The sequence below is a fragment of the Cibotium barometz genome, chromosome 33 (assembly GCF_041138505.1).
Source record: "Cibotium barometz isolate CiBa-2024 chromosome 33, ASM4113850v1, whole genome shotgun sequence".
NCBI classification, from domain to species: domain Eukaryota; kingdom Viridiplantae; phylum Streptophyta; class Polypodiopsida; order Cyatheales; family Cibotiaceae; genus Cibotium; species Cibotium barometz.
The window spans coordinates 22334471-22356712 of NC_141078.1; the positions used below are offsets into that span (position 1 = coordinate 22334471).

Below are 22242 nucleotides of genomic sequence, written 5' to 3' on the forward strand. Positions count from 1 at the left end.
ATACATCCGTAGCATTTTGTGCCATGTCAACAAAGTATAACTGCAAGCAAACCAAGCACCAATGTGCACTGCCAGGCAACCAAATGTCCTGCGCAAATGTATGCCTGCAAACCAAAGCAAGTGTAAACCTGCACCAAATTGTCCAATTACACTCAATGTGTATACATACGCGACAAATCGCAGCTGTAATGCCCAATTACATGCTCCAATCAGAAAATCCCCAATTTTTATGCACTCCAATCGCTTCAATGTGCATCTAATTTGCCAATTTCCTCAAAAGCCCCAAATTTCTGCAAATGTATGAGCTTCAATTTGCCAATTTTGACCTCAATTTTGAAAACCCCCAAATTTCTGCAAATTAGAGAGGTTCAATTTGCTGATTTTGACCTCAATTTCAAAAACCCCCAAATTGCAGGCAAAGCAAAATGCCCAATTTTTTTCAATTTGTCCTGAAATTGATAAATTCCCCAAATTTCTTGAATCCTGTACCACCTGCAAATTCAAATCTTCCTGGCAAACCCTATTTTGTTTACTGAAACACAGGTACCTGGCAGCCGGGAAGACCTTGTTGAAGGTAATCCTTGCAGGTGAAGACGTTGGAGGGAGTTGTTGCAGAGCACGGATGGCAAGACGGAGGCGTGCAAAGCTGCAGATGGGGGCACACAGGTCACAAGGTGTGCAGAGGAAAGCAAGGCGGAGCAGACGGATGGCTGTGGGCAGCCAACGGGGAGCTTGGGTTGAAGCGTACGGAGCTGATGGCAGAGGCGAAGGCGAGCTGCTCCAGGCAGATAACGAGCTAGTCACTGTTGGTGTCGGGCGAGCCAGAAGCGGGAGACACAAGCGGCGTTGGGAAGGTGCGCCGGCGGCCTTGGACCAGTGCGGGCGCCTGGAGTCACGCCAGTCGAGACGGAGCATAGACGGCCGACTGCGCACAGACGGTGGCCATGGACTAGCGACGGGCGAGCAGAGCCGGAGTCGCTGGTGTCGGAACGGGCGGGAACCGTCGCTGGCGGGGAACGAGGGCCACGAGTCAGTCGTGGGCTAGCGCGGGTGGAGGATAGAGCATACAGCGAGCACTGCGTAGACGGACGGACGCAGCGCTAGAGCCGGACCGTGACGGAGTGAGAGCGGGAGCCTGGACGGAACGGCGGGGCGCACCTGGGCGTTGACGGAACGGAGGGGCGACGGGCCTGTGCTGACCGTCGACCGACGGGACTACGGCGGCAGTAGCGCTGACGGAGCTGGGCGGCGCTGGTGTGGGTCGCCAGCTTCAGGGCGGTGCCGCCCGTATTTGGCGGCCGGACGGTGGAGGAGTCGGACGGAACTGGCGGACGGAAACCTCTGACGGACGGCGACGGAAATTCGCAGTCGACGGAAAAGCACAGCGTCGACGGAATTTTGCAGTTTTTTCTGCAGTTTCTGCACAGCCACCACTCCAGGGCCAGCTCCCAGCTCTGATACCAAATGTTGGGTGTTGGACTCACACACTCACACACACAAACCTGCACATTAGGGTTAGGTGCAGGGTAGAGAAGCTCACACACAGAAATGAGAGAGAGAGAGAGAGAGCCAAAAGTGTGGTATCCACAAAATGCAAGTCAACCCTTGCATGTGTGCCACATCCATATAATATAGAACTACAAAATATTATATGTGTCCTTTCACACTTGATGTCCAAGGGGAAAAACCACATGGGAAAAAGTGCCCTTGGTTAAGCCCTGTTCACACATAGCACTACCATAAGTGAGCATATGCCTACAATCTGATGCTGGACAGATGCAGAAAACACTGGTTGAAACCGGGCGTTGAACTGGGGCTGATCTATATGCTGAATCAAGGCCTGAAGTGATGCTGAATGCTGGCTGATTGGATGCTGATAGCAGGCGCCTAGAGCTGACTGAAGCAAGGGGTTCTCAAGGGGCTGGAGAAGCAAGCTTATGAGCTCCAAGGGCTGGATTAGTCTAGGGCTGAAAGCAAGGATGCTCCTAGGGTTGAGGAGAAGAGCTCTTAGCACAATGAAGACTGAATGAGAAAATAAGCCCTATGCAAGCCTATTTATACTAACCGGAGGTTGGTCATTTAATAAAGTTTATATTTATAAATGCCCAATAATGCTAAATGAATACTAATAAATATGGAAAAAATACCAGATAAATCCCAGTAAATTCCCTAAGGCTTCGGGGATGTTCTAAATGATGCACAGGCATATGAATGCATATTATGCAGGATGCAGAGTGCTTTCTGATGCAAACCCTAAGGCTTCTACTGACTCTACATGCATGAATGATTCTCTCCAAGTGGGTTAAGGGACTTGACTGACTGACTGACCCGCTAAGGCTGAGGAATGACCTACGTCGCTCGTGGGGTTGTCTCATATATTTGTGTAACACGAGACAAGATATTTAGTTTGGTGATTCCTAGGCCAGCAAGTTTATGCACAGTCCAGATACTAAGCATTGGTAAGGAGTTAAGCGTAACTTCTGCTATCTTTCGGGCACCTTGGATCTTGGCTTGTTTTATCTTGCGCGCCCCCGCCCCGCGGGGGGGGGGGGGGGGGGGTGTGGTTTATATCCTCATAGTGATTTAGATTGGGTTGGAGACTATGACACCTGACAATCAACTAGTGGAAACTGTTTTTTCTTGGCAATTCATGCATATCTTGGTCATGCATGTGTGTGATAGGCCGAGACATAGGAGACCTTAATGGTGAAGTACATGGATGTAGAGTAGGTTAAAAGAACTCATAGAAGCTCTTACTGGTGAATTTGATGTAGTTTTCTTGTACCAATCAACTTTAGGTCAAAGTGTCGGCAAAAAATGATCAAAAGCATTTTTAGTGGGTAGAGATCCATAAGAGAGCAGTCGAAAAGGACATAGGGGCTAGATAGCAACATGTTAATCATGTGTAGATTGTACCAAAGGTTGGAGCAGTAGGCAAACATGATAATGAGCATGTGGATGGCGTGTTTTGGCTGAAAATGGTCTTCTTCCTTCCCCATCTCCAAAATGCACCAATTTCCCAAGAAGGGGGGCAGAAAGAAAGAAAGAAAGAAAGTTGTATTAACATTTACAAAAGGCCAAAATCACCTATGAGACCAAAAGGTTACATCATGTCCATGAAATACATCATCATGGTTACTAAAAATAAAAATCAAAGAAAGTAATAAGAGCTGAAATGCTAGATTTGATCCCAAATCAAAAAGTGTCCAGCTCTCGTATCACCCTAAAATATCCTGCATAGGATGTTGCAACATGGATCAACCAGTGGAAACTGTTTTTTCTTGGCAATTCATGCATATCTTGGTCAAGCATGTGTGTGATAGGCTGAGACATAGGAGACCTTACTGGTCAAGCACATGGATGTAGAGTAGGTTAAAAGAACTCATAGAAGCTCTTACCAGTGAATTTGATGTAGTTTGCTTGCAGCAATCAACTTTAGGTCAAAGTGTCGGTGACAAAAAATGATCAAAAGCATTTTTAGTGGGTAGAGATCCATAAGAGAGCAGTCGACAGCAGCATGGTAATCACGTGCAGGTTGTACCAAAGGTTGGAGCAGCAGGTAAACATGATAATGAGCATATGGATGGCCTGTTTCGGCTGAAAATGGTCTTCTTCCTTCCCCATCTCCAAAATGCACCAATTTCCCATGAAAGGGGAGAGAGAGAGAGAGAGAGAGAGAGAGAGAGAGTTATATTAAACGTCTTCAAAAGACCTAGTGGGTCTGTGAGACCAAAAGTGATACAATAGTGTCCATGTAATCTCATCATGGTACAAAAGAAAACAAAGACTAGAGCTATGAGCTGGGAATGTCAAATCCGAGCCATATGATACAAAGTGGAGAGAGAGAGAGAGAGAGAGAGAGAGAGTAGACTCTTTTTGCATGGTCATGATCCTTTAGAGGATCTTTTGTGGGGGTTTTTTTTTGGGGCCATAGGTTCTGTGTGAGCCATGTGGGGCTGATGTACATTTTTATATATAATATAAAACACCATTTCACGAAAAAGAAAAGAAAAAAAAAAGAGAGTAGACTCTTTCGATACTTGCAGGTGGTGGCCATTGGACCACCTCACTTGACGCCACACCTCTTCCATCATTGGAGAGAGTGCCCATTGTGTTATCCACACCATATTATTGACGAGGGCACCTGTTTATGAGAGTTTGGCGGTCAGCTATTAAATGCCCAGACTCACTTATAATGTGTTCGCCCACACTTTAATGAATTGTGAATGTGTGAACTTGCAAAACAGAAAAATGAGCAGTAACTCTAGCAAGCATAAACAAAGAGTTTAGAGTCACACCTACCACCTATCTACAACCCACAAGCAAGGTCAGAACACCATTTCACGCGCATAGTTCACTAAGAGGGCCTCCTGTGCCCGTAAACTACACATACAGATCTTGTAGGCAATAAAACAACTCATGCAGAAACAGTTCCAGGCAGGCAGGTATGCCATGCAATACACAAAATATATTGGACAATCTTCCTTTCGTTCCGCTTGTAGAGCGATCATTCCGAGTGTAGACATTACATCCCTGATTCAACCCGAATACTCTGCCCTTAGCATAGACATAAGTCCCGTGCCATGGGAGACGTTGTTGAAGACCCGTCGTGTGCGCGCATCGTGAGCACCCCCCCCCCCCCTCGCTTGTGTCTGCCTGCGCTCTCCCCTTCGATTCTGTGCGCCCTCCTCCCCTGCTGTGCTGCTCTGTGTGTTGCCCCTCCGCTTGTCCCGCCAGCTCCTCTCCTTCGTCCCCCCTTGCGAGCTCCGCCAGTCCCTCTCCATCGCCCCCCCCCCCCCCTTTTTTTTTCCCCCTGCGGCCCCCTGCCTTGTATCAATCTCCTCGCAGGTTTTTTTTAGCACTTCGGGGCTTCTCTGTTTTCAGCAAGCTTCGGCTTCCTTCTGGTCTATTCCCTCAGGAGGACTCCATGGCAGCCGCTCCATCATCCTCGACCGAAGCCGCCATTGCTTGCATTCTTTCTCAAAAGCGGATTTCAGGTTCTCGCCACGACAGTTGCCTCTCTTGAGGCCTCCACCCTGGTCTACAAAATTGTTTGTAGCCTCCCTACGCGCGGACAGCTCAGGGATTTCTTTCAGGCCAGCCTCATTGGCGAACTTGCGAAGATCACCGATATTCACACTCTGGGGTGTGGATACTACCAGGCGCATGCCTTCTTTGCACGGTGGCAGCACGGCTTCGATCCAACGCCTGACCCACTGTTGGCGTTTTGGGCTTCCCAGTGATAGTTTGTTTTCTAGACCTTAGGAAGGAGTACCTTCCTCTTCTCTTGGTGATTGGTGGTGCCATCGGGAGAGTGATGGAGTCCCCCCCACTGCTGCCTCGACCCTCATGTAGGTTGCTGGGATTCCATCTCTCAGCATTTGTGGCCTCGCCGGAGTCTGTACCACATTGGAGTCTGTACCACATTGTATATCTCTTCCAAGCCTTCGGGGCGACCCCATACAACAGTGCGTGGAGTATTCAGGCCTCCCAGGCCAATGTTTCAATTGCAGGCAGATGGGCCATCTAGCCAGAGCTTGCCCCCAGCGGCAAGCTAGGAGGCCACCCCCAGTGGTTCCTCCCCCCGGTTCTCGTGCTGATCCTCATTAGGGGGAAGGGAGAGAGGCTTGCCCTCAGACAGTAGAGCCCCAGGCCCCGACTCTGGATGGCCTAGCTACCGGAGAGTGGGGGACGGCTGGCCCGCGCTTGGGCGGCCAGACGACCACCCGAGCCGAGCGTCGCCATCGCGCGCGCTAGTCTGGTAGATCTCAGGATGATTCGGTTCTGTTAGAGAACCGTTATGACCATTTATCTTAGGATTTTCTTGTTGGTGATGCGCCCTCGCCAGTCCCGGAGAGGGCCCCTCCTGCCCCACCAGTATGGCGACCAATCTCTCATCGAGACCCCCTCCCACCCCCCCCCCCTTCCCTTGTTCTGAGAGGCTGACCGGCCTCTTTGAGCCCCCGGTGAGCCCATCCCCGCAGCCGTCCTCTCCGATGGATCTCTCCCAATAGAACCCCTCCCCCGCCTCTCCACGTCTCCACCCTCCCTCACCGCCTCCCTCACCTCCTTTCCCTCCTCCTCTCCCTGCTTCGTCACCCACTTTACCCGCTGCGGTTCCCCCTACCCCGCCATTATCTTCTGAGCCCCCCCCCCCTCCCCCCCTTCTGCCTCTCCAGAGCACTCTCGTCGCCCCCCAGTAGCCCCCGACCTATAGCGGAGACAGCTGGTTGGATCCGTCCGGCGCTTGATACACCGGTTCTCTGAGCCGGTAGAGATGACCATTGCCGCTTCCTCCGTGAGGGCTCTTCCACCAGAGTCTCCAAGTGGGGCTCCTAGGATCCTGGGACAGCCAATGGATTATAGTTTCTTCCGATGTCTGCTGACGGATGGGACTGACATTTTCGAGGAGAGAGTAGCCCCTGTTCGGGTAGGAGTGGTTTTTCACCACTCTAGGCCCTCTACGCAAGATAATCGCGCGATGATCTTCTCTTTCCCCTTCAGTGCAGCCCCGGGGAGAGAGTGGGACACCGAGATGGTAGCAGCTTCCATCCAGGGCCAGGCCACACACACATACATGTGAATAAGTTTACACATAGACACAACCCTTTTAGGGGCAATCCGTCTTGATGCGAAGACGCTCCAAGTGGGTGTGGGTGTTTGGAGTCTTCATATATGTGTCCATCCCGTCTATATCCGTGTGTGACCAGCCACTACTCCCTGTCCAAACCGGCTCCAAAAACCTCGCAAGTGGAGGGGGGCTCGAGTAGAGCCCTGAACCTTTTCCCTTAGACATGAGGATCTACCTTTGGATTTCTCACTACATGTTTGGTGCCTTCCTCTACTACCCCCCTTCGAGCCCCTCCTCTTCAGCTAGTGAGAGTGTTGGTGTTTCTTGTTCTTGTCCTACAGTCATAGTTGGTTGGAAACACGTGTCAAATGAGGTGAGATGTATGGTACGACCTATATTGTTTCTAATGCATAGTACCTTAGAAACCTTGCATTTTTTTAAGACTCACACATACACATACAGATGCATACATACATACGTACATACATACATACTAAACATATTGTATGTATGTTGTATGTATGGTTGTATGCATGTATAGTATGTATATATGTATGTACTATACATGCATACAACCATACATACACACATACATACAATATGAATAGTATGTATTTATGTACATACTATACATACATACATACAATATGTATAGTATGTATGTATGTACATACATACATACTATACATATTGTATGTATGTTGTATGTGTGGTATGTATGCATGTCTGTACATTTGTATAGTTATATAGTACCTTCACTTTGGGTATCGAAACTTTCGAAAACTTGTTTGAAACTTGTACAACCTGTTGGGGTAAAGGCATTATGCCCACCCTTATAGTGTGTACTAGCCCATAAGTTATAGTACATAGTACACTTAGTACTTTTAATGTACTAAGTGCACTATGTGTACTAGAGCAAATATACATGTGTGATAGGGGAGTCACACACACACACACTTGATGAGTTGACTTATCCCCACATATGTCTCTCTCTCTCTCTCTCTCTCTCTCCCTTCTTCTCTGTGTATGTCTCCCACATGAAACCCTAATTCTTCTCCCATCAACTGGTATCAGAGCCACGGTTGTGTCCGTGTGTGTGCGGGTGTGCGGAGTCATCTTCATCGCGAAGAAGAAGCTCGGCTATGGAGCCTTGAGCTTGGCACGAGCAGAGGAGCTTTCTGGTGCTCAGCAAGGAGCACGTGCGCTGCAAGTTTCCTGTGCGTGTGAGCATTGGAGACAGCGCTGGACTTTAGGCAGCGTGAGCAAAGCACAAGGCGTTGGGCGTCAGACTCTTGGCCACAAGGCGTAGCAACGCACACCACAGGGCAGCAGCGCTCGCAGCAGTCGCAGGCAGGTGGGCGGAAAGAGAAGGAGGCGGGCAGCCATTTCTGCGTTGAATCAGTCGCAGGCAAACGTGGGCGACGTGCGGGAAAGGCTTCGTTTCCATCGTCGCCGACTCGATAGCGTAACTCGCCTTACGCGGGCTCCTGGCACGCGAAGTACAATGACTTCGCCTACATCTACGCATCTCGTCATCATCGGCAAAAACTCACACAACGCCTCCATCTCTGCTCAACCTGCGCTTGAGAGATAAGCGCTCGCCTGTAGGCATGCACATCTTCCTGCAACCCTTTGTTGCTGACCTGAGTCGAGTCAGACTTTTGGAGCACGCCTGAAGAGCCCTCCATTTGTACAGTTTTTCAGCAGCAGCAGCAAATTCAATGCCCCTTTTCTGCAACATTAATCAGAAATTTCAAAGATACATGCTTCAATTTTTTTTTGGGATTTGCAGTTGAGTAGGTACAATTATCAATTGAGCAAGTACAGGTGCCAAATTGCTCAAATTTTGAGCAAAATTGGCAAAATTGGGTGACATTGGTCACATTCAGAGTCAATTTGCAGAAAATTGGATGTCAAAATTTGGGGCTTTTGATGTAATTGTGCCATTGGGCATTCATACATGCTGTATGATGTGAGAAATCTCACATTCAGGCCAAAATTGCAGGAAATTGAAGTGCAGATCAAAGGGCTTTTGTGCCGATTGGGTTGATTTGCATGCAGGCACTGGCATTTGATGCTTTGGGCAACGTGTTGATGCCTGTCAAGCACTCAATGTGCCTGTAATTCAAGGGGCTTTTATGTATTGGATGTATATGTGGCCAGGGGGAAGCATTGTGAAGACTCTGGATGCCTTCATGTGCGTTAATGTACCATGTATGATCAGAAATTGATCTTAAATCAAGGGGCTTTTCAAGATTTTATGCTTGTTGAGCTTGGCAAAGCAGCAGGCAAGACTTTTATGCCTTGAATCCTCAGAAATCCACTTGCAGTCAAGGGGCTTTTGCCCAATTTCTGTTTGGGACTGTTGTATGCAGTGGTGGGGACTGTGAGTCTGATTTTCACTCATTTGGACAGCCAGGAGAGCATTTATTGCTGCTGTACTTGCTGGTACAGATTTGGTACAACTTTGTGCAAGTTTTGGCATGGCTGTACATTGATTTGAGTGAGGAAAAGGTTCATTTTCAGCTGCTGTACTTGCTGGTACAGATTTGGTACATCATTGGCACTTGGTACTGTTGTACAGTACTTTTGAAGGGGAACAGAGCACATCCAAGGTGCTGTCCTAAATCTGCAGCAACCAGATTTTGGTGATTTAATCACATACAGTGGGAGTAGAGTTGCATTCGTGCATCCGCAGTGGGAGATAAACTTTGGGAGAACAACTGTGAGCACTTTGTGTGCTTTTGGTGCAGTGTTTGCACATCTTGCAGGGAGTCAGGCATTGACTGTGTAAAAGGTTGCATATTGCTATGGCAACCACAGGTGAGAGCTCTTCATTGCTTCACATCAAGAAGCTTGAAGGCTCACATAATTATGATATTTGGCAAACCCAGTGCTATAATGTGTTGCTCCAGAAGAAGCAGCACAAGCCCATCAAAGAAAGGGGTGTAATGCCCGCTTCTCTTAATGCTGAAGAATGGGAAGATATGGATGAGCTAGCAAGATCCACCATCATGTTGTCTGTGTCAGACACTTTACTTTTCAGCATACGTGAAGAGAAGACAGCTTGGGGAATGTGGCAAAGATTGTAGGACTTGTATGCCCAGCAAAGTGCCTCAAGCAAAGTGTATTGGTTGAAGAAACTCATAGGTCTTCAAATGAAGGAAGGGGCGTCTATGACAGCCCATCTAAATGAGTTTAATGGTATTGTCAGCCAGGTCATCAATCAAAAGTTGGCAATGGACGATGAGTTCAAAGCCACCTTTCTCTTATGCACTTTGCCAGAGAGTTGGGACACATTCAGGATAGCCACTAGCAATTCAAATGCTATGCTGTCATATGCAGATGTGGAGGGTGCTCTTCTTCAAGAAGAGATGAACAGGAAGAACAATTCTGTTGGAAAGTCCAATGCAATGAATGCACGTGGGAGAACCCAGCAAAGGGGTAAAAGCCAAGAACGGGGAAGGAGCAAGTCCCACTCCAAAAAGGACTTGGAATGCCATTATTGTGGCAAGAAGGGACATATCAAAAAGCAATGCTACAAATGGAAGAATGATCAAAAGGAAAAGGGCAAAGGAAAGGATAAAGACAAAGATGAAGCCAAAGATGCAAAGCCAAAGGACAAAAGTGGAGTCAAGATTGAAGAAGTCAATGTGTCACATGCAGGTGACAGTGAGGATGAAGTCCTATTCACGTCTTCACTTGATGCCCATTCACTTCTTGCAGGAGATGGTCATGGTATGCACTCATGGATCATTGATTCAGGTGCCTCCTTTCATGTCACAGGTTGCAGAGACTTGTTTGTCAGGTATACTGCTAGCAATGAAGGAGTAGTTTATTTGGGTGATAACCATGCATGCAAGATTCTTGGCAGAGGTGATGTGAGGCTTGTGTTTTCAGATGGCTCACAGCTTATGCTCCATGATGTCAGGCATGTGCCTGAGATCAAGAAGAACCTGCTTTCTACTGGACAGCTTGATGATGCTGATTATGTTACCACATTTGGTCGTGGAAAGTGGAAGATTAGTAAGGGCTCACTGGTTGTTGCCAGAGGCTCTAAGGTGGACACTCTTTACTTCATGCATGCTGGTGTTTGTCACCATGCTAATGTAAATGCAACCGAGCTGCCGGAAATCTCTATGTGGCATAGCCGGTTGGGACACATGAGTGTCAAAGGAATGGAGCAATTGTCTCGTTTTGGTTACTTGCCTTCTCTAAAGTTCTCAAGTTTTCAGTTTTGTGAGCATTGTATATATGGCAGGCAACTCCAGTGCCCCCACAAGAAAGCTCTTGGACAGAAAGATGCTCAGTTAGAGCTTGTGCATACAGATGTATGTGAGATGCCTCAGCTTTCTTTGGGAGGGGCAAAATATTTTGTGTCTTTTATTGATGATGCCACACGCAAGGTGTGGGTTTATCCTCTTCGTTTGAAGAGTGATACATTCTCAGTGTTTGAGAAGTTTGTTGCTCATGTTGAGAATCAAACTGGCAAAACACTGAAAGCTTTGCGTTCCAACAATGGTGGAGAGTATATGTCCAAACAGTTTCAGGACTTTTGTGATGCTAAAGGCATCAAGAGGGAGCTCTCTACTCCTTATCATCCTCCACAAAACGGGACAGCAGAGAGGATGAACAGGACCATTCAAGAGAAGGTCCGTTCTATGTTGTCACATGCTGCGTTACCTCATGGTTTTTGGGCTGAAGCTGTTATGACAGCCGTTCATCTTATAAACAGGTCACCTAACACGAGGCTTGGTGGGAAAGTGCCAGAGGAAGTATGGACAGGGAAGCCTCCGTCCTACAAGCACTTGAGAGTGTTTGGTTGCGTTGCGTACGTGCACATACGCAGGGAAATGCGCACCAAACTTGATCCTAAGTCTCACAAATGCATATTCCTAGGATATGGTGACAGAGGTGAAATGGGGTATAGACTTTGGGATCCAGTGAATAGAAAGATTATACGCAGCAATGATGTCATTTTTGATGAAACATGCATGTATAAGGAGCCTGCAAGGCAACATGAGCCTGGCAGAGTCATCTTTGATGATGATGGACATCATGGACAACAACCAAGGGCTGTAAATCAGCCATTACAGTAGCAAAACCAGCCCTTAAATGGTGCTGAAAATGGTCCAAATGGACAGCCAGAGATGGCAGAAGATATCCCTATGGATATCCCACAGTTAGAGGAGATATCGGGCATGATATTTCAACCTTATGGCATGGAATAGGAGCCACCAATAGGTGATATGCAGGCTGGACAGCAACCTGCAAATGATGGTCATTGGGTACGGAGGTCCACAAGACCCTCCAGAGCCCCTGACAGGTTTGTTCCAGGGGTTGACTACTTGATGCTCACTGACTGTGGGGAGCCCTCATGTTATAAGGAGGCTTTACAGAGGGCAGACAAAGCTCTTTGGGAGCGTGCTATGAAGTCAGAGATGGATTCTCTGCACAAAAATGGAACATGGAAGTTGGTGCATTTGCCTACAGGCAAGAAGGTTTTGCCATGCAAGTGGGTTTACAGGCTCAAAGTTGCACCTGATGCAAAGCCAAGATACAAAGCCAGGTTAGTGGCTAAGGGCTTCAAGTAGGAATATGGTGTGGACTTTGATGAGATCTTCTCTCCAGTGGTCAAAATGACCACACTTAAGAGCTGTATTAGCTTTGGTTGCTCATGATGATCTGGATTTGATTCAGATGGATGTGAAGACTGCTTTTCTTCACGGTGATCTCCATGAGGAGATATATATGCAACAGCCAGAGGGTTATGCAGTAAATGGAAAGGAGAAGCTTGTATGCAAGCTGAAAAAGAGTCTTTATGGGCTCAAACAGGCACCAAGGGAATGGTATCATAAATTTGATACATTCATGAAATCCCAGAATTTCAGGAGAAGTGACATAGATCACTACTATATACCAAGAAAGCTTTGGATGGCAGTCTATTGATCCTCATCTTGTATGTTGATGATATGTTGATTGCCGGGAAATCTCGTAAAGAGATGGATGCCTTGAAAAAGAGGCTGCATCAAACCTTTGATATGAAGGATTTGGGTGATGCAAATCACATTTTGGGTATGCGGATACTTCGGGACAGAAATCAGCATGTGTTGTATTTGTCTCAGAAGGAATACATTGGCAAAGTTTTGCAGAGGTTCAATATGGATGGGGGGAAGAAGACTAGTACTCCTTTGCCTCCATATGTGAAACTCAGTGCTATGGACAGCCCACAGTCGGATAGTGACAGGGCTGATATGGCCAAGATTCCGTATGCTTCAGCTTGTGGCAGTCTCATGTATGCCATGGTTGCTACTAGGCCGGACATTGCATTTGCAGTGGGAGTGGTTTCTAGATACATGGCCAAACCTGGCAAGAAGCATTGGGAAGCAGTGAAAGGTGTCATGAGATACCTGAAGGGCACACAGGATATGTGCATATGCTTTGGCAAACAGGATGCATTAGTGCATGGTTACACGGATTCGGATTATGCCGGTCATCCAGATAACCGGAAGTCTACTACCGGTTATGTGTTTACATTCACAGGAGGTGCTGTGTCATGGATATCCAGGATGCAGAAGTGCACTGCCTTATCTACTACAGAGGCCGAGTATATTGCAGCCACAGAGGCTTGCAAGGAGGCATTATGGCTATCTCGGTTAGTGGTTGATTTGGGTTATACAGGGGATATTCCATTGTTGCATTATGACAGTCAGAGTGCCATCCAGTTGGCAAAGAACCCTGTTTTTCATGCAAAGACGAAGCATGTGGATGTGAAGTATCACTTCATCAGAGAGGTGATAGAGAACAAGCAAATTCAGCTTGTTAAGATTCATACGGATGACAACCCGGCTGATCTGTTGACAAAGAGTTTGCCTCCAGAGCGGTTTGCTCATTGCAGACACTTGATGGGCATTGGATGAGGCCAGTTTCAGCCTTGATATGGCCTTGTATATTATCATGTACATGCTGTTTTTTTTCTTTTCCTTCATTTAAGGGCACTTTGCCTTTAAGTGGGAGGTTGTTGGGGTAAAGGCATTATGCCCACCCTTATAGTGTGTACTAGCCCATAAGTTATAGTACATAGTACACTTAGTACTTTTAATGTACTAAGTGCACTATGTGTACTAGAGCAAATATACATGTGTGATAGGGGAGTCACACACACACACACTTGATGAGTTGACTTATCCCCACATATGTCTCTCTCTCTCTCTCTCTCCCTTCTTCTCTGTGTATGTCTCCCACATGAAACCCTAATTCTTCTCCCATCACAACCTTGCTCGCAGAGAGGCACCCCATTCTCTTTACAGATGTGGCCTTTCTTCGAGAGCGGCCAACCAAGGAGGGAGCTTCTCTTCTTTTGTTTTGTATTGACCTCCTCGGAGGGTTGTTTGTTGCCCTCTTTTGAGGGTTGTAATCTGTTTTTACATAGCCTAGTAGAAGGATATTTTCTTGGAAATCTCCTCCCCCCAAAATCAATAGTATCACCTCTCAGCAAAGATAGGTTCTAGAACTGTGGTCTCAGGGATCATTGTGTTCGCCTTCCATTTCAGGCAGGAAATAACCTTGATTGGCTTTTTACTAAGAAAAGTAGAGAGGCCTAGATGTTTGGTTTTGTATAAATGTAATGTGAAGCTCAAACTGTACATTGATGTATATTTGGAAGGAGGCCAGAAGCCCTTTAAGGTGACCAGTGGAGCATGCAGCCAGTTTTCCTTCAGAAAAAACAGTGAGTGACGTCCAACATTGTCAAGGTCGTTCGGGAGGTGACGTCTGGCTGCATAATGTGAAGCAGGGCCTGTGGATATTGAATGGTCTGTGCTGAGACATTTTGACCTTGAATTCAACTTTGATAGTGTGGGCGTGATTTTTGAGATACCTCAACACGTTGGCAGGTCATTTTACCAGTCGCCTTGGGAATGGAGACTACCCAGAACCTTGATGTATTGACACTTGCAGCCAATGTGGTGTATGATTGAGCCAACAACAGCTTTTAGGGAGTGATAAAATAGATTTCAATTTTGGAGTGTTTATTCTTAAGATATATGCAAACTTTGCATGTCGAGGGGTGATAAGTTTCTTAGAAGATTGTTTTGCAGGTTGCTGTTTTTGCGGATGGACATGCAAGGATCTATGAGACATCAGACTCCTTAAACATGAAGCAGTGGCAACTACAGGTACACAGCCTTTGCGTTGTTTTTTTAAAACATGGAAATAGGAGACATGTGAACTCATATTTTTTTTCTATGGATGGACATATTATTGCTCAGAATTCTGGTCGTCAAATTTGTTTCTTGTTCAGCTCTTCGATGATACTTTTGCATCAGACCTGATGTCTACCCTAGATTTTGTATCCCAAGAACATACATTCAGAGCTTGGAGATAGACCTCGCTTCTATAAACTTTGAAGCTTGATGCATAGGATTTCTTATTGATGTTGTGTCAGGCCTTTGAGTCTCTTTGTCACACACGGTGAAGATGTAGGCGATAGTTGGGGTTGTGTCTTCTTCAACTTAAAGGAAGGTGCATGTTCTCTTTTATTAAGAATATACCAATTAATCTTTGAAATTCGCTTGTCCTTGCTATTCACAACTCCATTCCACTGGGGGGCTACCATTTTCCGAGCTAAAATCTTTGAGCTCTTAGCTTGGCTGAGCTTGATGAAGTTGTTAGAGCTCCAAAATGACTTCTTTCTCAAAAACACTAATGTAAACACCACCCTTTTTCTATGTCTATTATTACATTGTACACACAGGGACCTCCTACGTAGTACATAGCCCTTATCTTTTTGTTTTTTGTGTGCTGACGTCCAGTCTACACATGGATCATATGTAATATCTTTTTGGTCTCATAGACCCTTCCAGTCTTTAGTAGATGTTAATCAAAACTTTTTTCTAAAAAACAATGCTTGGCAGCTGCTCCATCTACCCCGACCAAGACTGCTTCCCAGTGTCAGTTTTGCAAAGTGGATCTCCAGCTCCTAGCCTCCTTCATCACCTCCTTAAAGGCCACCACCCTTCTCTGCAAGTTCGTCGGTAGCAGATCATGTGTGAATAGATCAAGGATCTCATACAGTCAGCCCTTGTGGGAGAGCATGGTCGGATTATTGATGTCCAGATCCTGGCCAAAGGTTACATCAGGATCGAGTTTGATTCAGTAGCTCTAGCTGAGAGCACCCTAGCGTGGAGCCCCATAGGTGTCCTTAGCCCATGGCGCCATCACCTCTCTCCTGATTTGGACCCTTTGTCTGGAGCCACTTGCTTCTCGGTTGCCACATGCGACCAAAAGGGATTAGCCATCTCCTAAGGCGTTTCAGCAAAGGTATGAAGGCTCTAGGCCAGCCCTTGGGGGCCAGCCTATGAGCCTTGGGGCTTGTAGGCACCATGGGCCACATCCAACAGGCTTGCCAAGGCCTTAGCAGCCAGTCGGCAGCCCTTCAGGCCCTAGAAACCCTGTTGGCCAGGTGTAGCTACAGTCGGCCATCAGCCACGTGTTGGAAAGCACCAGCATTTAATGCTGCTTACATCAGTCGTGGCCATTTAAAACCAGGCTGATAGGAGGTTACAGCAGCCACCGACCAGCAGCTTTTGTTACTATATAAGCAGCTCCATATTTCAATTTATTCAGCAGTAGAATCAATGCAGAATATGTGTGCCTAAAGACCTTGGTCTTTTGCATGCATAAAGCTCAGCCAAGCACTTTGTGCTTCAGTCCATAGGCAGCCCCGAAGTTTGCTTCAGCATTCAGCCTTCAGTAGTGCATCTTCCTCAGCAGATCTGGGTGTGCATAAGGCTATCCGAAGTGGCTTCAAAGTTGCTTTCAACCTGCTTGATGGTTCAGCAGACGTCCAGTCTACAACGTCCTTGCGTTTGGCAGTCTCCATCAGTCATACTCAATAAGTTCTTGGCATTGTATCAGTTCTCCAAAATAATAAAGCAAATACTCCTGCTCGCGGGAGGGGCCCCTTAAATGGGATATTGGGACCCAATCTGGTGTTATCTCTGCTCTGTTTATCTCTTCAGGCCTACCTCCTGTGTATAAAGATTAAAGTGGATTGCTTCATGCTCACTAACCTAAAGGTATAAAGAAGGTCCTGCTGTGCATTACACGATCAAACGAGTTGCATGTTACATTGGTATCAAAGCTTCTAGTTGTGATCCAGCTTGACTACCTAAGTGAGAGCAAATCCATGAATGGTAAAACTGAGGTCGGGAAAAACCACCCAACCATTAACCATGTCAGGAGAAGAAGAAAGAAGCTACCAAGAAGGCATCACTGTAGAAGCAAGTGCCCGAGAAGATATCACTGTAGAATAAAGTGTCCACGAAGGCACAAGAAAAGGAGAAATGCTTCCACAAAGTGCGAATTTACTCCTTCAAGACCTAATGGAGCAAAACAAGTTACTTAGGCTACAACTACAACAAACAAAAGAAGAGAGGAGCCTAAAGAGCAACTTAAGGAGCAATTTTCAGAGCAGGGTTCCCAAATTTTTCAGCACATGCTTCTTCTCATGGAGCAACAAAGAAGATGGGAACTTGATGAGGCATGATAGATAGAGGAAGCCAAATACAAGGAGGCTGAAGACCAACACCACGTAGACCCTGCGGCGTTAGAATATCAAGATAAGCTCGATCGGGAAGCCATGCAACTCTAGCATTAGCAGTTGCTAGCAACCCTACAAGCCAATATTTTGGCAATTCTTTCCAAATTGGCACGTGGTCCTAGTACCTCATTGGCTCCATCAACCACCATCATACGAGCTTCAGTAAGTATGATGGTAAGTGTGATCATTCAATTTATCACCAATTTGTTGCATATTTTCCTTTAGCTAAAGTTTCAAATCCACAAGGCAAAGTCCATCTGGCAGCTCCACACCTCACGTGAGAAGCCGTTACTTGATGTTTGCATTGGTCAGATGTCTATACAAACCTAACCACATGCACAACCCATTAAGACTTTTGTGCCTGACTTTAAAGCAAGATTCCTTCCATCCCAGTACATGACCAATTTGGAGGATGAGTTTTACAAACTCTCCTAGAATGGGTTGTGCGTGATGACCTATTTCAATAAGGTCATAACCATGGCACAATAGTTGGGGAAGTTGGAAGACGAGAAGCTGAACCAGTTTCTTTGAGGGTTAGATATCAACATCAGGTTTCTTGTTCGGAATTTTGAGCCTCAATCTTATGACTGGGCTTTGACTCTGGTGCAGAGGAGAAGGCCAAGTAGTGCATTACTGGAGGTTATCTCCATCCAGAGGAGCAAAAGCGGTACCAGACAAAGAATTGTTGTTGCTTCTGTCATCAAGTATTTCAAGGTAAGAAGGATTGCACTAAGTGGCAGGCTGACAAAGCCACCAAAGCATCATCCTCTACAATGGTTGCCACCTACTGAAGCTACATCCACCCCCACACCTTCAAACACGAATGCCGTATAGCTATTATCCTCTTTGAATCTAGTCCCCGTCTCCCCCCCCCCCCCCCCCGGTGATATCTGATGATTAGCAGGAGGGTGATGCTGAAGGGTAGACGAAAGCTCTCATCCGTGCTGATGGCACAACAAAGGGACAACAATTCATTGTCTTGTTCTGGGTAGCTCTGAGGACGCCATCTGTCCATAGTTTGACTACGAAAATGATTTGTACATTAGTGTCACATAATTTAGTCATGGACGGATTCACACATGGTCTCCACACACATATCACTCATAAAGCTCAACAGTTTGAGTTTAGTGTTCAAAAGGCTACATTCAAGCAAGACCTCATTGTTTCACCACTTTTGGTGTGTGACATGATTCTTGGCATCTAGTTGTTTCGAGAGCATGCGCCTGTTCTTGAGTGGTGGAAGGACACCTTCACAATTGTTGACGGTTTACCTGAGCGTGTCATAATTATCGAGGATAGGAGCATTCAAGGAATCCCCCTACCATTTCACATGTACAAGCCTAGAGAACTCTAAAAAAAGGACCCGAGTGTGCATTGATTCATATCCGTGCCCAACAGTGTGTTGTTCATCTAGCAACACCCTTATAAAAGTTGGCAGGTCTCCTTGCAAAGTTCTAAGACATCATGTTGAGGGACAAGCTCCCACCCATTTGTCCATAGGATCATTGCATTGAGTTGGTCCTCGGTACAAAGCCACACAGTAAGGTCCCCTATTACCTTTCTAAGGAATTGGAGGGTGAATTGGAACAACAGTTATTGCAGCTACTCTGGGCTAGATTTATCCGCCCATCATCCTCGCCTTTCCGTGCACCCATCTTATTCATGCAAAAGAAAGATAAGACTGCACGTTTGTGTGTGGATTATAGGGCACTCTGCACGTTTATTCGCACACAATCAAGAATAAGTTCGCAATGCCTAGAATAGAGTACAGTGTATATAGCGCTGCACAGACTCCATTTAAACAAGGGCCATGTGGCAGCCACAGAACCACTCAATTGCCTCCAACAATAGGTTGATTTTATGGGCAGCTTTTATTTGTGAACTCCCACATTGGAAGTTTGGGAGTTTGCACCACTAGGCATAGGAACAAGGGCTTAGCATATGGGCATCTTACTTTATTAATAATTTTGCGTTTCGAGTGTGAGTTGGGCTTTGATGGGCCACCTTGTTGGCTGCCTAGCTGTGCGCTTTGCTGGCACCTAGCTGGCTGTCCAGTTGGCTGCCCAGTTAACAGCCCCGTGACATCATTGCTCTACTGATTGTGCTTACCTCATTGATGAGCTGGTCACTCCTGTTCAGCACTGCCGTTGACCAGCCGATCAGCCCACCTCCTCAGATATTTGCTTTTCTGCAAACCACCCTGGTCAAGCTCTCTTGAGCTGCTGTGAACCGTCCTTGATCTGCCTATAGAAGGTGTGCAACTCTTCTCTCTTCAACTAATTCACGGACAGAGCGATTCCACGCAAGTGGAGGAGGGAGCATATATAAGCCGTTTGCAGGCTGCAACAGTTGTAACAGAAGTTTTTATGCATTTAATTTCTTAGTGAAATAAATCTCATTTCGTTGTACAATTCTTGTTCATCAAGTATGTGCATTAATTGCCGCAAAATTCTTCCACTACAATCCCCATCTAGGACCTTTGCAAGCTTTTGCATTTCTGCTACTTTGTTTATGGCAGAGAAGTGGGATCTTTCCACCCCCGAGAGAAATATTCTATTTCCAGCAATGACGAGATGAAGAGGCATTCTAAATATATGCCTGGTTCCTCTAGGATTCCCGTCCTGATTGACAACAACTGCTGCGTTGTCGTCAAATCTAAGAATTTTGGTCACCGACAAAGTGAACTTTGGGGCTATGCAGGCATGGTTTGGAATGAACAAATACAAGGGGGCAAGTGTGCATGTGTGTTTATTTTTTAAAGTTTCTTTCATTCATGTAATTGTTTTGTTTTGTTTGTTTGTTTGTTTGTTTGTTTTTTGGTTTTTTTTTGTTTTAGTCTTAATTAAAAGTCTTCGTTTGATATTATCTTTTGATGTCCTCTCCTTAGTAGCTAGGTTTGTTAGTTTATTTATTTTTGATCTTTCAAATGCTTTGTTTTTGTCTGTCTTTCTTCACTATTATTTCTTTCTCAAATCTCTCAATTCGTAAGTTCAGATTTTTCTGACCTTATGAAGGTATATATTTATTAGATATTAAGGTTATTAAAAGCTAGGCACATATGCTATTATGCTATTTATACGACAGTTGCAGCGGCAGCTGCATGGTGAGCTTTCACAGCCTTTACCTTTTTCTTCAAGGGCAGGTTTTGCTCTGCCCCCTAGAAGAATGTATTGGATTGGAATGCACTTGTCTAGACTCTGTCGTAGCAGTTGGTATTTTCCTTGTTTCAATCTTAGCTAAAATGATTGGTGATTTTTGATGTTGCACCTGAGTTATAAATGGACATGGGTTAAAGTTTGTGTCAGTTTTGCAGGCTGAGTTCCAAAACACAAGAACTTTGGCGGAGAAGAATATCAAAAGTTCTTTTTTTGGAGCATCTGTGTGCTGGAAGAGTCCTACCTTTACAAGTCAGCAGCCTGCTTTTGTTTTTGGGTGCAACTCAACCTCAGCTTCAATCAATGTTGCCAAAGTAAGTTAAAATATTAGTGGTATGTTTTAGGAATCTCATTCTTCATTTTCTGCTCTTAACACTTGAAAGACCTTAGGTATTGAACATAATAAAGAATACAACGTTTTCAATGAATTTAAATACTTGGCAACTCCACATGGGGAGGGATCTTGAAGATTGCGTGATCAGGCTAGCTTGGGTAACTGTCAGCAGTTACAGCATAAGCTTGTCAAGTTCCACAGAATTTTACTTGAGAAAAATTCTGTAGGATTCATTTTTTTTCTGCAGGGAAGAATCCCGTTCTTGAAACTTCATTTCTGAGTTGAATGGTTTTTTTAAAGCTTGTGCTTTCACATGCAGCTTATGAAAAGGAAAGATACTTTTCAGGTCATTTGAACCAAAATTGTGGAGGAATATGATGCTAAGGTTTGTGGCCAAAGTTTTTGCTATTTGCTGTTGTAACTTCTGGTCTTTGGCCAAATGGGCTGCTGCATGATTATTAATTGGGCTGACCTTAATAGAAACTGGGCATTGGATTATCATCCCTCCCCCCCTTTTTTTTGCATAAAAAAGACTTCTATCAAGTGTAACAGGACATACAAGAATCAAAAAGCCATTGAAAGAGGGAGGACTGATGGTGAAATGAGAGAGGCAGATCCTCGTACCAGAAAGTGAAATGAAACAAGACTAGTACCCCAAAAGCTCTTGAAGACAGCCTATCCTCCACTGGAATATAGGGACACCTGGAGAGATTCTCAATACTGCTCTATATAGGAGAAAGATTGTCATCCAGTCTCTCCATGAAGGCATCCACATACAGTTGCTTGCCTCATGGTCCCACTAATCTAACAAAACGTAGCTTTGCATTGGTCAATAATTGGTGAGTGATCATCCTTTGCATCCTCCACCCACCCCCAACGGTGTCAAGTAAAGAGTTCCCATCTGCATTCCCATGCTTACCAATAGCCTGTAGTGGGACACTTGTGGAAAGAAGACTCCTAGCCATGAAATAGAGGAGTTTTCGTTGCTCCTTCAAATGCCATATATATGTCTGGATGTGGAATAGATGCGTGCATATAACCTCGTGTGGTATCCACAATCTGACTGTTCACTTGTCAAAAATTAATGCAGATGAAGACACCCCTAAAGCACCTTGATTACTGCATTTGTTTTTTCATCTGGTCCATGGTGCAATAATGCTGCACGCTTTAGTACTCTCCAGCACACTACAAACTTGTTTTTGAGATTCATCTGTAGTTAGGACTAAGGACACCCTCCATATCCTTATATGGAAGAGTTAACTCTTTTAACCTTTTAGTTAAAATATGGTATTTGAAGCTGTTAAAGCAAGATCTTGACAACCAAAAGGGAGACATTTCAAGTTTTTATATCCCAAGGTTAGATAAGCTTATTAAGGTCCGAAATTGCAGAGTGAACAATGTGGGCGCAATGTTGAACTTATGTGTGGGGTGACTTCTCAACTAAGATGTGCGGCGGGTTGACTTCTCAATTTTTTAACAAATGGATAAAATTTCTCTTTCGCTGTTGGTGGCCAAAGCCGACAGTCAGGCCACATTACCTTTCCTTTCACCCATGTCCATGCAAGCCTAGAGGCTTTGC

The 22242-nt window shown here is 45.6% G+C and overlaps 1 protein-coding gene across 1 annotated transcript in view; it reads left to right on the forward strand.

Moving 5' to 3' along the window:
* Positions 1-22242, forward strand: part of SEH1H (Transducin/WD40 repeat-like superfamily protein) — a 116749-nt gene that overhangs the window by 17130 nt on the left and 77377 nt on the right. Inside the window, exons 4-5 of the mRNA XM_086773024.1 lie at positions 14671-14748; positions 20488-20643. Coding sequence (XP_086629150.1) covers positions 14671-14748; positions 20488-20643 — 234 coding nt within the window. The remainder of the gene's footprint in view (positions 1-14670; positions 14749-20487; positions 20644-22242) is intronic.